The 16,032-nt window shown below is 51.8% G+C and overlaps 1 protein-coding gene across 4 annotated transcripts in view; it reads left to right on the forward strand.

Annotated features, from left to right (window-relative positions):
* The first annotated feature begins 1,272 nt into the window (after nt 1–1,272).
* The window catches only part of INSR (insulin receptor), a 124,224-nt gene continuing 109,464 nt past the window's right edge, over nt 1,273–16,032 (forward strand). For 2 of the 4 annotated variants that reach the window (XM_027582997.2, XM_027583000.2), the window contains exon 1: nt 1,273–1,392. In XM_027582997.2, the coding sequence (XP_027438798.1) occupies nt 1,293–1,392 (100 nt within the window). In that variant the 5' untranslated portion in view covers nt 1,273–1,292. The remainder of the gene's footprint in view (nt 1,393–16,032) is intronic. The other 2 variants (XM_027582996.2, XM_027582998.2) reach the window with 1 other exon arrangement.

Below are 16,032 nucleotides of genomic sequence, written 5' to 3' on the forward strand. Positions count from 1 at the left end.
TCGTGGCTTTCTAGACTTAAAAGGCTCCTTCCCCCCCCCCACCCCCAACCACCGCCCAAGGTGGGTTGGCCGCTATCGTGCCCTATTCGTGAATGCCATTTGCTAGACACTCAGACACACACGGACTCTGGGTCTGTGTATTGGAAATCGGGTGTGTCTACCTGTGCGGTAACCGGGCTCTCTGGGGCCTGGTTTGCTCTTCTGCGAGGTTCTGCACATTCTCCCAGGTGTCTTTTCTCCAACTTGAACCACAGGCCGCGCCTAAGGCACCCTCCCTCCGGTAGCCCTGCCACGGAGCACACTGAGCGCACTGGGCGCGCGTGCACGTGGCTGTCCCCGGGGCCCTGGCGCTGGGCGGGGGCGCCCGCGCGTCTACTACGAGACGCGCTGGCAGTACTGGGACGAGGGTGACGCGAGCGCAACATTTAAGGGAGTACCAAAAAACCCAGTGACCAAGAGAAATAGTATTTTAATGAAATATTTTTAAGAAAATCAAAATGAGCCTGCCAGAGTCCAAGGGAACGAAATAGCAAAAACGTTAAGGAAGGGATCCGTCTCGATAGGTCGGGCATCTGGGGCGCCCCCAAACTCTGAGACGCGAGTCGCGGGGTGTCGGGGGCGCCCCCTCGGCCAGGGCGCGCCGGGGGCCTCCAGCACCGGGCCCAGGGTAGGGAGGCTGGCGGGCGGGGCGGGGCGGCGCCTCCCTCTCGCGGTCCTCCCTCCACCCCTCCCGGGGCCTCTCCTGGGCGCCGAGTCCCTTCCGAGTCTCGATCCGCGCCGCCTTTTCCCGCGACCCGCACGGGGCCCAGCTGACGGGCCGCGTTGTTTACGGGCCGAGCAGCCCTCGCTCCCGCCGCCCGCCCGCCCGCCCGCCCGCCACTCGCCTGCCCAGGTGCCCGCCCGGCCGTCCGCGCGTCTGTCTGTCCGCGCGTCCGTCTATCTCAGCGTTCGCAGATCGTGGCCCAGAGCGCTCCGGGCCGAGAGCCGGGCGGCCGGGGCTCAGCGAGGGGCTCCGGGCCGGAAGATCGCGGGACGGGGCCCGGGCCGCAGTGGTCCGGGGTCGGGGCCGCCTCCGCCGCCGGGCCGCGGGATTTGTAGCGGCCGAGGCCCCGCGCCCCTTCCTGGGGCTGTCTCAAGGGCCCTCCCGGGCGGGGGCTGCGGCCCGCGGGCCGCCGGCGTGGAAGAGAAGGACGCGCGTCCCCCAGCGCCGCTCGGGCGGCCGCCTCAGAGCATGACCCCCGCGGGCCGGCGCCGCGCGCTCTGATCCGCCGGGACCCCGCGCTCCAGCAGCCATGGGCGCCGGGGCTGGGCGGGGGGCGGCGTCCGCGCCGCTGCTGCTGGCGGTGGCCGCGCTGCTGCTGGGTGCCACGGGCCACCTGTACCCCGGAGAAGGTGAGTCTGGGGGTCCGGGAGTGGGCGGGGAGCAGCGCGGTGGCGGGGGGGGAGGACTCCTTGCCAAGATGGAGCCCACCGCCGTGGACCCAGAGCCCTCATCGGTGCGTGTGGGGATGCGGGTGGCCGGGACGGTAGCCTCGGCCCCGCGCGGGGCGGGAAGCCGCTGACCTTGGCCTTTGCCCGCCTGGGCTCGCGGTTCCGCGCCCCGTGTGCGGGCCCCGGGCCGGAGGAACCTTGCCCCAGTGCCCGCCCCGCCGCGGGTGCGTCTCCCAAGCGCGCCTCGGACCCGTGCCTAGCCCTCTCCGAGCCCAGCTCGCTCCGGGGACGCGACACGCGTCCTCTCCAGATCCCCTGTGAAGTGGGGTCCCTGGGTCCAGGCGGCCTTGGACAGTTAAATGCCGGGGGCGCACGGGTTTTGGAGCGAGAGTCGAGGGTGACTGGACTGAGGGTCCCTTGGGGTCCCTGCTGATAGGTGCTCCAGGGGGAGAATGGTAGAATCCTGCCCCCCTCCCTGAATCTAGGCCCGTGGCTACGCGGACTTCATAACCATGTTTACACTTTTGGGTTCTGTTTCCAGATGTCCGGAGGCAAACTCTAGCGCCTTGGCAACAGGGCTTTTGTTGTAGCAGAAGCAGTGGTGTCTTTATCATGATTATTATAGTGTCACCAAATGCCACGGGCTTATCTCTTTGCACCTTCACCGTGGCGCCCCCCCCCCCCCCCCCCGTTGATACTGTTTGCCCATTTCATAGAGGAGTAAACTGAGGCTCTGGTAGGAGACAATTCGACTTGCTCTAAAGTCAGTGCCAGAGGGAGTAAGAACTTGAACCTTTCTGTGTGGTGCCCTTGGGGGGCTCTGGACTGTTGCTGCTGGATGTCCCATGTCCCCCCATAACCCCCACAGCCCCTCTCCAGCTCTGCCCTTCATGAAGGGCTCTTTACCTGTCAGCTCAGGGAGGTCTCCAACCTCAGGTGAGCCTCTCATACCCCCTAACCCCACGGACTTCCCTCCTGGGCCTCCCTGTGCTGGCAGCAGATGGAGGCAAACTGCAACTCCAGCATCCTCCTTGGGCTTGGTAGCAGGCCTTTCTGGTTGTGGGGCAAGAAATGAAGAACCCGTTACGAGAACATGGCTGGAGTTTCCCACTGGTGTCTGAGGCCCTGCTTTTAAAAATATCCGTTGGGTTACTTTTTCAGAATTCTCCATAAAAGGAAATCAGTCATGGTGAGGAAGGGGTCGGGGAGGGAAGGAGCTGCAGCTCCTGAGCTCCCTGATGGTGAATAAGGTCCATGAGAAAGCCCACACGGGCTCTAAAGTTGACACCCCACTTTTGCTGAGCTCCTCTGTGTTACACAGTGGGTCCAAGGCCCGAGTGCTCGGTGTACAGTGGGCACAATAAAGGTGGCAGTTGGCTTGGGTTCTCATTAGGAGTGTATGTATGTACGTGTGCGTGTGCGTGTGCGTGTGTGTGTGTGTGTGTGTGTGTGGTTCCCTGCTCTTCTGTTCCTTGTAGCTTTGGTAATTAATTGTGGATTTGTGCCTGGGCTTCCAGGGGCCAGTAGATGGGTTTACCACTTCTTTACATATTTACAGTTCCCACAAGAGCAGAGGCTTATGCTTCTTTAGTTCACAGCTACGTTTCCAGAGCCTAGAACAGTGCCTGGCGCATAGAAGGTGTTTGGTTAAGATATTTGTTCTTGAGTCAGTTCATATTCTTCGGGTTCTCACCAGTACTCCAAGCCGTGACTCTTTTATTCTTCAGATAATGCCTAACTAACACGTACTAATAAGAGCAAACTCTTGGCGGGTGCTGCTCCATATGCTTTGAATATATAATTCTCAGTTAATCCTCACTACGGCCCTATGACGTAGGGTTTATTTTCCCTTTTCGCAGGTGAGGCGATTTGACTAAGCTGCAGAGCCCTGGTTTCTTAATAGAAGGTTGCTCTCTTGGGCTTGAGCTTCCCTACCCCTGGCCCGTGGTAATGGTTAACAAAATCCTATCAACTAAATGAGATGTGATGCCCCTCGGAGGTTTGGAAACTTCGAGAAACTTTACAGATCATTAATCTCTAATGTCAACCGGTAGGGCATTTTGGCTGGGGGTTGGGAGGGGGTGGTGGTGTGATTTTTTTTCCGAAATGCAGGACTTCCTTGGAGATGCTCACTCTCCCGTGGAGTCCCTGCTGCTCCGCTCAACTGGGCAGTGGCTCTCCCCCTCCATTTCTCCTCCGACTGGCTGGCTGGGGCCTGAGATTACTCGGGGGCATTGCAAAGTCAAAGAATGAAGGCAATGTGGGATTAATTAAAATAAAAACCCACAGGGCTTTGGGGGAGTCCAGCAGTCGGCCAATTGAGGCGTGAGAGGCTTGCTTCCAGAGCCCCCTTGTTTCTCAGGTGCCCCTCATTTCTCAAGGGCGGCCCCAGATATTTCTCTTGTGGGTTATCTTGTGTGCTTTGGGGCCCCCAGAGCAGGACTTCTGCCTGCTCTGTAACCTCCCTGAGGTTATTCTTAACCTTTGCTTCTCTCCTTGAGCCCTGCCTGTCATCCCTGCCCCACTCACTCATAGAGGTCATGGGGGTGAGCTCCTGGGGGTCCCCACTGCACCCCACTCCATCATTGACTTCCATTCTTAACCTCGTTAGAGTAGAACCTCTCAACTTCAGTGCTCTTAATATTTGGGGTTAGATAGGTCTTGGTTGGGGGGGGCTATCCTGTGTATTGTGAGAAGTTGAGCCGCATCCCCGGTCTCTCCCCCCAACAACGTGCTGTAGCACCGCCTCTCTCCAAGTCATGACAATCAAAATGTCTCTGGACATTGCTAGCTGTCCCTAGTTGAGAACAACTGCATTGAGGGAGAAAACCTTTCCCTCGTCTGGGGCACTTCCCCACCTGGGTCTTCCTGCTCTCTTCTCTGTACTCGGGTCTCCATCTGCCCCGGAGCCTTTCCCTTTCCAGCCTACAAACATTCAGTACTCCCTGAACCCCATTGCCCACCACCCATCTCCAGCCTTCCCCTGCCCAGCCTCCCCGGTGGACCCTAACCACCCTCCTTCTCCCCTCACACCCACTGCACTTCCCACAGCATCTGGCTCGTGTCTCCATTGCTTTGCTTTGCCGATGGCTCTTGTGAAGGTAATCCTTCACCTCCTGGGTGCGTCTCCTGTCCCCTCACCCTAGCTGACCTCTCTGGGTCTGCTACTGTCTTCCCCCCCGGCCCCCCGCTCCGGGGAAGCAGGAACGCACAGTCTCTTGCAGAGTTTTCACCTGCACCTTGTTCCCTCTCCACCTTCTCTGCTCCCTTCCTGGGCTCAGATGTTAGCTCTCTCTTCATCGAGGGCCAATCCCTACTGCCATCCACTCTCAGCCCAGTTTTGAATTTACATAGTCAAACTCCTTCATCTAGAAGAGGGGCCAGCAAACTATAGCCCATAGGCCGACTCCTGCCTGCCCGTGCAGGTTTTATAAATAAAGTTTTATTGGCCTCCTCTATGGTTGCTTTTGTGTCCTAAAGACAGAGTTGAATAGTTGGAATTGCATGGCCCACAAAAATATTTATACTTTGGCCCTTCACAGAGAGAGTTTGCGGACTCCTAATTTACAACAGAGCCCTTGAGGATCATGATGACCTGTCTGATTGCTTGTGTGGTCCCCGGTACAACACGAAGGCATCACGAATGTTCCGGGATGCTGCATTTTCCCCTTTACAGAGAAAGCTGTATTAAAGAAATTTATGCCCCCTGAATATATGGGTTCCAATGGTAGAAAAATACCATGATGTCCCCTCAGTAGCTGTGTGCATGGTCGCAAGATTTATTTATTTGAACAGTCATCGTGGTGTTGAATGAGGATTCCTCGCTGTCGGCTTTGTGTCTGGAACTCGAAAGTGGTGTCTGCTACGAGATTTTCTTTCAAGATCCCTTGTGTTAATTTTTATTTTTTTAAAGATTTTATTTATTTATTTGACAGAGACAGCGAGAGAGAGAACACAAGCAGGGGGAGTGGGAGAGGGAGAAGCAGGCTTTCCGCCCAGCAGGGAGCCCGATGTGGGGCTTGATCCCAGGACCCTGGGATCATGACCTGAGCTAGAGGCAGATGCTTAACGACTGAGCCACCCAGGTGCCCCCCCTTGTGTTAATTTTTATTAAGAATACACACATTAGGGCGCCTGGGTGGCTCAGTTGGTTAAGTGACTGCCTTCGGCTCAGGTCATGATCCTGGAGTCCCGGGATCAAGTCCCACGTCGGGCTTCCTGCTCAGCAGGGAGTCTGCTTCTCCCTCTGACCCTCTTCCCTCTTGTGCTTTCTATCTCTCATTCTCGCTCTCTCTCAAATAAATAAATAAAATCTTTTAAAAAAGATCTTTAAAAGAATATACACATTAGGGGCGCCTGGGTGGCTCAGTCAGTTGAGCGGCAGACTCTTGATTTGGGCTCAGGTCATGATCTCAGGGTCGTGAGATCGAGCCCTGGTTGGGGCTCCCCGCTCAGCCTGGAGTCTTCTTGAGAGCCTTTCCTTCTCCTTCAGCCCCTTCCCCGCCACATGTGCGCACCTGCTTTCTGTCTCTAAAATAAATAAATCTTCTAAAAAAAAAGAATACATACATTGGCTTATGTTTTACAACAGGACCCTATTTATGTTTTTTTAATTGAAATAACAAGTAATGCACGCTCATTGCAAAAAATTTGCAAAACCCTGGAGAGGAAAAACAGAAGTCCCCTTGCTACACTCTATCCCTAAAATCATCCCATTTCTATCCTGGGAGGTGACTGTGCTATCAGTTTGCATCTTAATTGTATGTGGGTGCGTGCGCAGTTATATGAATTTTAACCCATGCATAGAGTTGTGTGACTGTCCCCATAACTGGGATGCGGAACAGTGCCATCACCCCAGTTCCCTCCAGGCATCCCTTTATGGTTATGCTCTCTCCATCCCCAACCCTAGCAACACTGATCTATTCTTCATTGTTTTCTCTGTAGACTTTAAAACTTATCTTATAATTGAATTAATATTCTTTTTTAAAAAGATTTTATTTATTTGAGGGAGAGAGAGAGAAAGCGTGAGTGGGGGGAAGGGCAGAGGGAGAGGGAGAAGCAGGTTCCCCACTGAGCATAGAGCCCAAGGCGGGGCTGAGATCATGACCTGAGCTGAAGTCAATCGCTTAACTGACTGAGCCACCCAGGTGTCCCAATTGAATTAATATTCTTAACATTTGACATTTTAAATTTAAGCCCTCATAAGATTTGCTCAGGGATTTCCTATTTGTGAATTTGCCTCGTGGCTAAAATTAATTTGTACTTCTAAAACCAGTATTCAGTGCACTTTGGTGGTTCTTCCGGACCTGCTTAGAGCATCAGACCATCTGGGTCGCCGAATCGGCCCGTTCCCAGCTGAGGTCAGGCGTGGCGGAGTTCTGTGTTTTATCTCTGGGACGGTGGATTCACGCAAGCCCCAAAGATGAAAACAAGTGTCTCCTTCGATGATGTACGTAGTGCTGCGTTTCCCACATTTTCGTGCTTTTCGCTGGTGATTTTGCTGCTTGAAAAGGCCTCGCCCATCGTGTTGATGGGCTGTTCGTGTAAGTGGAAAGAATAAATGCAGGAGAGTTGTGATGTGCCTCACAGAATACGTGGGGGGATAAGCTTTGCTCAGGCCCGAGCTCTAGTGTCTGGTGCTGTTGGCTGTGATTCAAAGTTAATGAATCAACACTGTCTATTAAATAAGGTGTATTTAAACAGAAATGCACATAAAACAAGGTTATGGATTAATCAGTTGACAAAAACATTGTGGCCAGAGGCTTGCAGGAACCTAACCTTGTATTTCCCTAGGGACAACGGCGCAGTGTTTGCTAACCCTGCGTTCCAAGGGGAGTCCACAGACGGTCAAACTAATGAGAATGGGCTGGACGTGGTGTCCTGTCACTGTGCTTTATAGTTTGTGCATTTGGGGTTACCAGGGCCTGTGTTGAATCTTGTGGAACACATCTGCCCCTCTGGTCCTGTTTTTATCTGTGCAGGAAGCCTTGGTTACGTCTTGGAAAGTTCATGAGATGGCACGAGGCCGCTGGCCCTTGTTTCAAGGAGGGGTCTCCTGTGTTCTGTTGATCCTGGTGTAGGGGGGTGCTCCAGTGGCCTTGGGGGTTTTAGAAAGAGACTGTGTTTCCAGCACAGCAAGATTTGCTGTGCCGTGTTGCCAAATGCAGACTGGATATGCCTTCCAGTTGGAGTTCAAGGCAGACTCATGAGGATTAAAATTTGAGTTCCCATCTGGGTTTTTCTTCCAATTCCAGAAGGGTATGGTGTCACTTCGGGTCTGTATGGTAGCTTCTGTTGTGTGTTCAGGAACAGCGGCCCGTTAGTGGGAGATTCTCGCTTCTCTCCTGTGCCTTTGTGGGAATGTGGAAAACATAGGTACTTTCCAAAAACTGTGTTTGCTAACCATGCGCAAAAAGGCAGTGCTTGGACACAGAGGGATAGAGAGAGTAGAGCTACCCCTGTTTTCCTGCAGCCCTTCTATGATTTCTTGTTGCCAATCTGTTTCCAAAGATGTATCCTGTTTCCTTGCAGAAGATCAGAAAGGGGAGGAGTTCTGAGATGTTCCTTTCTAATTACATGTGGTTGCATTGTATCAAAGCCACCTGCTACTTTATTATTATTATTATTATTTTTTAAACAAAGTGCCTTTGGTTTTGTAAGACTTCTTTTGGTTTTCTTTCCTGTGTCTTCTGTGGCACTATCCGTCCGCATCTAGAAAAGTGAGGAGGTAGAATCCCCAAGGGGCATGAAAGCTTCTTATGATCCTGTGGTTTGATGTATGATGCCCATAGGATTGCACAGCTATGAGTGGAGGAATTAGCCTAGATGCTCTGGAGCCTTCAGGCTTGTAGAAGGTGGTAATCAGGATGGGCATGGACCTTTGGTCCTCTCCATGTTCATTAGTGACTGCCCCTCACTTCTCCCTCCCCTTCTCCACCTCCCTGGGTCCCACGTCCCATTGATGGTAATTCCCTAGTGTCTCTGTGGCCTCACCTCTCTCCTTGTCCCCGCTCCCACAATAGGCCCCCTTTCTTCTTAGCCAGTGTGTGCCCTGTTCAGTACTTTCTCTCCTCTGCTGCCATAGGGATTTTTCTACTTCCTACTTGGGTCCTTCCACAGCTGCCAGCCAGACCCCTTCCCCTGGCACATGAGATCATGCTCTCAGTGTAGGCTGGAGAAGGGCTTGATACGTGTTTGTCCAAAGCAAGAAGCAACGTCCCGTAGCCCCCACCCCTGCCAGTTCATACGTGGGAGCCACGTGGGAGATAGAGCTTTTGGGGGAGGTCATTAAGGTTAAATGAGGTCAGAAGAGTAGAGCCCTAATTTGATAGGGTTGGTGGCCTTCTCAGGACAGGAGGAGAGAGGTCCCTTTCTTCCTGCTTGGGCGCCCCAAGGAAAGACCACGTGCGGACAGGGAGAAGGCAGAGTGTGCAGGCTAGGAAGAGAGCCCTCCCCACCAAGGGACCGAGCTGGCTACCTTGATCTCAGACTCCCAGCCTCCAGAACTGTGAGAAATAAGTTTCTGTGGCTTACGTTGCCCAAAATACGGTGGTATTTTCTTAGGGCAGCCCTAGCTGACTAAGGTGAGAACCGGGATCAGAATCGGCTCTGAAACCTAGCCGAGAGGGACACTGGCAGATAAAATGGGTGTGGATCCAGCTTTCTTTGAAATTGCTGGCGGGGAGGGGCGGCCCACCATGTTTACGGGGTTCTCTCTAGCAACAATCAACAGTCTCCAGAGAACACGTCTGATGGTATTGATCCTGGGGCGAAGTGCTCAGTGGAGCAGGTGGGACAGCAGAAAGGAGACAGACAGGTGGGGGGTCCCCGGCTGGAGAGGTGGGGGCCAGGGTGGGTAGATGGTATGTCTGTCCGACTTGAGTCCCCACCACATCCCTTGGGGAACCTTGTGTAAAATGCAGATTCTTGGGTCTGGCTCCTGGACATATTGATTTATTTGGTCTAGAGCCGGGCCTGGGAATCTGCCTTCTCCCCGTCCGTGATTCCAGTGCTGGCCTTGCACAGAGCACGCTGTGGGGAACCCTCTGTGATGGGTAAGGGCACAGGTACTGGTACTGGTGTCCTAGGCACCTGTGCACGATGGGCTGGATTATGTCCCTCTCCCCCAAATTCATGGGTTGAGGCCCTACCCCCGCAGCTCCGCAGAGTGTGACTGTATTTGGAGATCGGGTCTTGAAAGAGGTGATCAAGGTTTAGGATGAGGGCCTCACAGTGGGTGCTAATCCAGTATGCCTGGTGTCCTCATGAGAAGAGGAGGTCAGGACACAGACCTGTGCGCGAACAGAGGGTCTACCTTGTGAAGACATAGGGAGAAGCTGGTTGTTTATAAGACGAAGAGAGGCCTCAGAAGAAACCAGCCCTGCTGACACCTTGCGCTTGGACTCCTGGATGCCAGGACCGTGAGAAATTAATGTGTGGTGGGTAAGCCTCCTGGCCGGCGGGTCTGCGTTATGGCAGCCCGAGCAAACTAGTATACGGGGCTCAGGTCCTGGCTCTCTCATCTTTGCTGTGTGGCCTTGAGGAGGATACAGTCCTCTCTGAGCTTCCGTCACATTCCTTTTCTAGAAAATCTGTCTGGGCAGCACGTGCGCAGTGTTTTGTCTGTGTCCCAGCCTTGCGCACACCCACCCCTCAGGGCGTTTGCCACCCCTCTGTGTCCAGCAATTTCCGGTGGAGCCCGACTCACGTGCTCATGGCTGATGTGGCTTTCTGTAGTCACCCTCGGAAAGCCTGTTTTTGAGAGCTTATCTTCCCCGGTCTGAGGAATTCACAGGTCTCTCCCCGGCCTTTTGATGTCCCTGCCTTGTGGACATCACAGGTCAGGCATCTGCCTTCTCCCGGGGAGGGAGAACCTGTAGGGATTTCAGTTCTATCTTTCCTGGGGCTTTCTTCGACTTCCACATCTCCCACAGCCCCTCACTGGCTCTTGGCTTGTTCAGGAGATCTCCTTGGTGAATCCTCCAAGACTGTGAGAAGTTTCTAGAAGGATGGTGGTCTGGATGGCAAATGTCCCATCAGGGCCCCGTTTCCCCTCTGGTCCTCTGCTTACACAATGTTCTTCTCTATCCTGCATGTTTGATGATGGGCCACTGTTGTTACCTGCATCTTCTGTTCCCGAGTATCCGAGCCCCCAAGCACCCACCTCGGGGCCCCTGACCCCTGTGGCTGGCCACTGTGGAGGCAGAGGGGCCCTCCCGTCTACTCCTCCTTCTAGCTGCGCTCAAGAACCACCTTCCTGGGGCGCCTGGGTGGCTCAGTCAGTTAAGTGTCTGCCTTTGGCTCAGGTCATGATCTCAGGGTCCTGGGATCGAGCCCCATGTTGGGCTCCCTGTTCCACGAGGAGCCTGCTTCTTCCTCTCCCTCTGCCTGCCGCTCCCGCTGCTTGTGCACGCTCTCTCTCCCTCCAGCCACCCCCGTCTCTGTCAAATAAATAAATAAAATCTTAAAAAAAAAAAAACCCAAAACTGCCTTCCTCAGGTCTCCTCTCTGGGCTGCTGCTTCTCTCACTGGGATTTTCACCAGGAATTTGCAGGAAAATACTACAATGCCTTAGTCCCCCCCACCTCTGGTCCACCCATAAACCTCCCTGAGTTGCACGTATGAACCTATCTGCAGCAGACTTCCAGAACAAGAATCTCTGGGTCCAGAGGCATCTGTGTTTATAAAATTGCCCCTGAGCCGTGGTGGTTTCATCACTACCCCTTCAAGCCCACGTGGTCAGGATAGGTCCCCCAGGCCTCTTGAGGTCCCTTAGATCTTGTCTGAGCTGGCTTCTCTGGGATATTTATTTGGTTCCCTGTTAACTCCAGCCTCCTCTGCCTCTCTGCCTCTGTGCACCTGCTCCCACCCCACTCCCCGTGGGGCCAGGAAAATGGAAGCCTAGAGAGGTTAAATTACTCACCTGAGGTCACACAGCTGCTGGTCGGCAAAGCTGAGATTCGCACCTGGGGCCATCAGGCCTCTGGTCTGTTGGACGCGTTGCTTTAGCGCATTCTGACGGCAGCTTATTGCAGTTAGTTTGGTGTCTACGAGCTGGAAGCCTTCCACCTTACCCATCTTGATAGTCCCTGTGCCCGGCATGATGCCCGGCTCACCGGGATGCTCAGCAGACGTTGGATGAATGAATAAAGGAGTGATTCCCATGTGGCTGACTTGCTGGTCCTGGAACCCACATTAGAATCCTGGGGTCTTGATTCTCCCTGCCACGTGCCCCAGCTCCCCCATTTCTCCTTCTTGGAGGAAGCCAGTTTTAAGAGCTAGTTTTTCGGGCAGGCGGAGAATCTTCAGGATGTCTGATACCGCAGTGTGCCCCCAGTTCTCCTTTCCGAATGTGATAATACATCTAGGAATTGGTTCCGTGAGCTCAGCGCAGGGCACTGACATGGGTGCATGGCCACATTCCAGTTCTCATCGGTTCTTCATAGCTTCTTTATCACGCTGCTGCCATTGTTCACAGCGAGGAAACGGAGGCAGAGATGGAGGAGGTGGCTCAGGATGACCATAACTGGCAGGTGCTGCGGTAGGAAGCCAGATCTGCTGGGTTTCTAGTGTGGCCCGGAACTGGCATGGGTGGTGGCCGGACACCTAAACCCAAGGCTCGTTGGCACAGGACTCCTGAATTTCGGGGTGTTAAGACTGGTAGGAATGCAGAGAACACGTGGCCCCAGACTAGGTCACCAGGGAGCATTTGAAGAATGTGGAGTACATTCATGATCGAACGCAGAATGTCTGAAACTCTCAGCATTGGAAAGCACTCTCAGAACCTTCTAGATACCCCCTTCCCGGCCCCTGCACACCTCTTGCCTGCTTTCATGGTGGAGAGACAATCAGGGAGAAGGGACACTTTCCAAGATGGCTCTCGTGTTAAGTCTTCTTGCTTGGAAAATCCTCAGATCCCTCCGGCTGGGCAGGAAGTTCTAGACCAGGGCCGTCCAAAAGAACGTGTTGCTCTGAGGGAGATGTTCCGTGTGTGGGCTGTTCAATATGGTGGCCATTGTCCACATGGGGCTCTCGAAGCTGTGGCCAGGCTGACCGAATCTTTACTTTTATTTTACTTTAGTTCATTTAAATATTAAAAAAGTCAATGTTGGATTCTGTTGCTGGAAAACCCTCTGGGACGTTTGGGACAAGCTGGGGAAATGCGCCTATATTTTCAATGCTACGTTGTATGAAATCTACATATACAGATCTAGTATTTCTGCTGCAGAGTTAGCATCTGAATTGAGACCTGCTGTATGGCATTTTGAAGGCTTACTGTGAAAAAAAAATCCTGTGGAGTATCTCATTAATAATTTTTTAAGTATAGCTTACATGTTGAAGTGAAATTTTTGAATACATTGCATTAATTAAAATGTATTTAATTTCATCTGTTTTTTTTTTTTAAAGATTTTATTTATTTATTTGACAGAGAGAGACAAAGCAAGAGAGGGAACACAAGCAGGGGGAGTGGGAGAGGGAAAAGCAGGCTTCCCGCCGAGCAGGGAGCCCGATGCGGGGCTCGATCCCAAGACCCTGAGATCATGACCTGAGCTGAAGGCAGAACCTTAACCGACTGAGCTACCCAGGTGACCCTCATTTCATCTGTTTCTTTTTACCTTTTTAGAGAAAATTTAAAATGCCATATGTGGCTCATATCATATTTCTGTTGGATGGTAGTGCTCTAGATGCTATACAGCCTGGCCACCCATGGCAATGAGCTGTAGCTTGCCATTGCCCTTGACCTTCCAGTGAAGTAGGCAGAACTAAATAATTCTTAATGCACCATTTGTGTAGGTGTTGGTCCTAGGGCCACCTCCTTCAGGAAGCCTTCCTTCATTGTCCCAGACCAAGTCAAATAGCTCGTTTCTGTGATCTCTTCTGGCCCCTGAAGCTCTCCTTGAAGGCATCCTCTTGGTTATATTTTAAGTTGACTTAGGTAGTTGATAGCGACTAACTAGTCTGAGAGATCCAGATCAGGTCCTAATCCCTGTGGCACTTCCATCCTTGGAACAATGTTGGGCATGGAGCAGGTCCTCCTCAAATATTTGCTGAAGGAGTGAACAAAGGAAATGATCTTTAACAAGATTTCCCTGGGTTGTCACAGCAGCAAAACTGTTTCACTGTTTCCTGATATTTGTCACATCTAGCCGCTTCTTCATTAGGCATGTTTTTGAAGGAACAAAGTTGGTAAAACTGTAACAGAGTTACAGCATAGACTTTGCATGTAATTGCAAGGTTGCAAACTTTGTGCCACCACTTAAAACTCAAGCCTGGGTGAGTCTCGATTTGCTTGTCACACAAATGGGCGTGAAAATGCACCTCCTCTGGGGATTATTTTTAGAATTCAGTGAGCCAGAGAGTGGCCCAGGTACTTTATATAGTAAGTGCTCAGAAAACACAGTAGCCCCCCCCTTATCTGCCGGGGATGTGTTCCAAGACCCTCAGTGGATGCGTGAAACCATGATAGTCCCGAGCCCCACAGATGCTATGTTTATTTTCTATACCCACATACCTATGTTAGGTGACTAACGGGTGTGTAGCGCACGCAGCTTGGATGGGCTGGACAAAGGGATGATTCACATACGGGGCGAAACAGGATGGCGTGAGATTTCATCATGCTCCTCAGAATCGTCCGCAATTCGAAACTTACGAATTGTTTATTTCAGGAATTTTCCATTTAATGTTTTCTGACTGCAGTTGACCATGGGTAACCGAACCTACGGATAACAGGGGGCTACTATATTAGCAGTCGCTGGATCCCCCAATGCCCCTGCTCCTCATTGCTCTTCTCTCCCAGCTCTCCCCGTGTGTAGAGGGCTGGCTAGCCACGTACCACTTATTAAGAACCTGAAGCGTTCTTCGGTACCCACCCAGAGGTATTAAAAGCCAGCAGAAGGCCCTACATTTATTTCTGGCACCATTTCGAACATCCTCGGGATATTTTCTGTCCCAACAGTAAATTGCTCTATTGTTTGGACTAATAGGTACACACACAGCTTTAATGAGTTGAGTGAGATTCGTTGGAGACTTTAAAAAAGCAGTTCTTTATTGTTCCCTACTATTATAGTTATTTAATTTTTTATAACAACTTTATTGAGCTATGATTCAATACCGTGCAATTCACCTATTTAAAGTTTACAATTCAGTGGCTCTTACTTCATTCACCGAGTTGTGCAACCATCACTACAGTCCATTTTAGAACATTTTTGGTGCTCCAAAGAGAAACCCCATCCTCGTTAGCTGTCCCTCCTCATTCCTTCCTCCCCAGCCCCTGGGAACCACTAATCTACTTTCTGTCTCTATAGGTTGGCCTCTTCTGGACATTCCGTGCAAATGGAATCATAGCACATGTGGTCTTTTGTGACTGGCTTCTTTCACTGAGCATCAGGTTTTCAGGCTACATCCGTGTTGTTGCTCATATCAGGGCTTCATCCCTTCTTATGGCTGAATCGTATTTCATTGTATGGATATGCCACATCTTGTTTATCCATTCATTGGCTGTTGGACATTGGGCTGTCTCCACTTCTTGGCTATTATGAATAGTGCTCCCGGGGACATTTGTATACACGCATATGTTGTTTTATTGCACTCCACTTGATCGTGCTTTGCAGGTACTGCGCTTTTTACAAGTTGAAGGTTTGTGGCAAGCCTGCATCGAGCAAGTCTATCTGCCCCATTTTTCCAAAGCATTTGCTCACTTCGTGTGTCCGTGTCATTTTTGGTAATTCTCACAATATTTCAGCCTTTTTCATTATATTGGTTTGGTGATCGGTGATCGGTGATTATGACTCACCAAAAGCTCAGATGATCATTAGCATTTTTTAGCAGTGAATTATTTTTTAATTAAGGGGCATACTTTTTTTTAGTCATAATGCTATTGCACACTTTGTAGACTATAGTGTAATGGGTATATAACTTTTTTTTTTTTTTAGAGGGGGAGGGAGGGGCAGAGGGAGAGTGAGAGAGAATCTTTTTTTTTGGTCAAGTTCCAAAATCAGATGAGTTTATTTTATTTTTTAAAGGTTTTATTTATTTGAGAGAGCGAGCGAGCAAGCGAGCACACACAAGCAGGGGGAGCACCAGGCAGAGGGAGAGGGAGAAGCAGGCTCCCCAACGAGGAGGGTGCCTGACGTGGGACTCAGTCCCAGCATCCTGGGATCATGACTTGAGCTGAAGGCAGACGCTCAACTAACTGAACCACCCAGGCGCCCCACGGGAGAAAGAGAATCTTAAGCAGCCTCCATGCCCAGCATGAGCCTGACATGGGACTCGATCTTATGAGCCTGAGTCATGACCCCAGCCGAAATCAAGAGTTGGATGCTTAACCGACCGAGTCACCCAGCTTCCCCAAATATAACTTTTTTTTTAAAGATTTTATTTATTTATTTGACAGCAAGACAGCGAGAGAGGGAACACAAACAGGGGGAGCGGGGAGAGGGAGAAGCAGGCTCTGCACTGAGCAGGGAGCCCGACGAGGGGCTCGATCCCAGGACCCTGGGATCATGACCTGAGCCAAAGGCAGAGGCTTGACGACTGAGCCACCCAGGCGCCCCCAAATATAACTTTTTTATGCACTGGGGAAACCAAGAAATTCATTTGATG

Source organism: Zalophus californianus, chromosome 1 (assembly GCF_009762305.2).
Source record: "Zalophus californianus isolate mZalCal1 chromosome 1, mZalCal1.pri.v2, whole genome shotgun sequence".
Lineage (NCBI taxonomy): Eukaryota > Metazoa > Chordata > Mammalia > Carnivora > Otariidae > Zalophus > Zalophus californianus.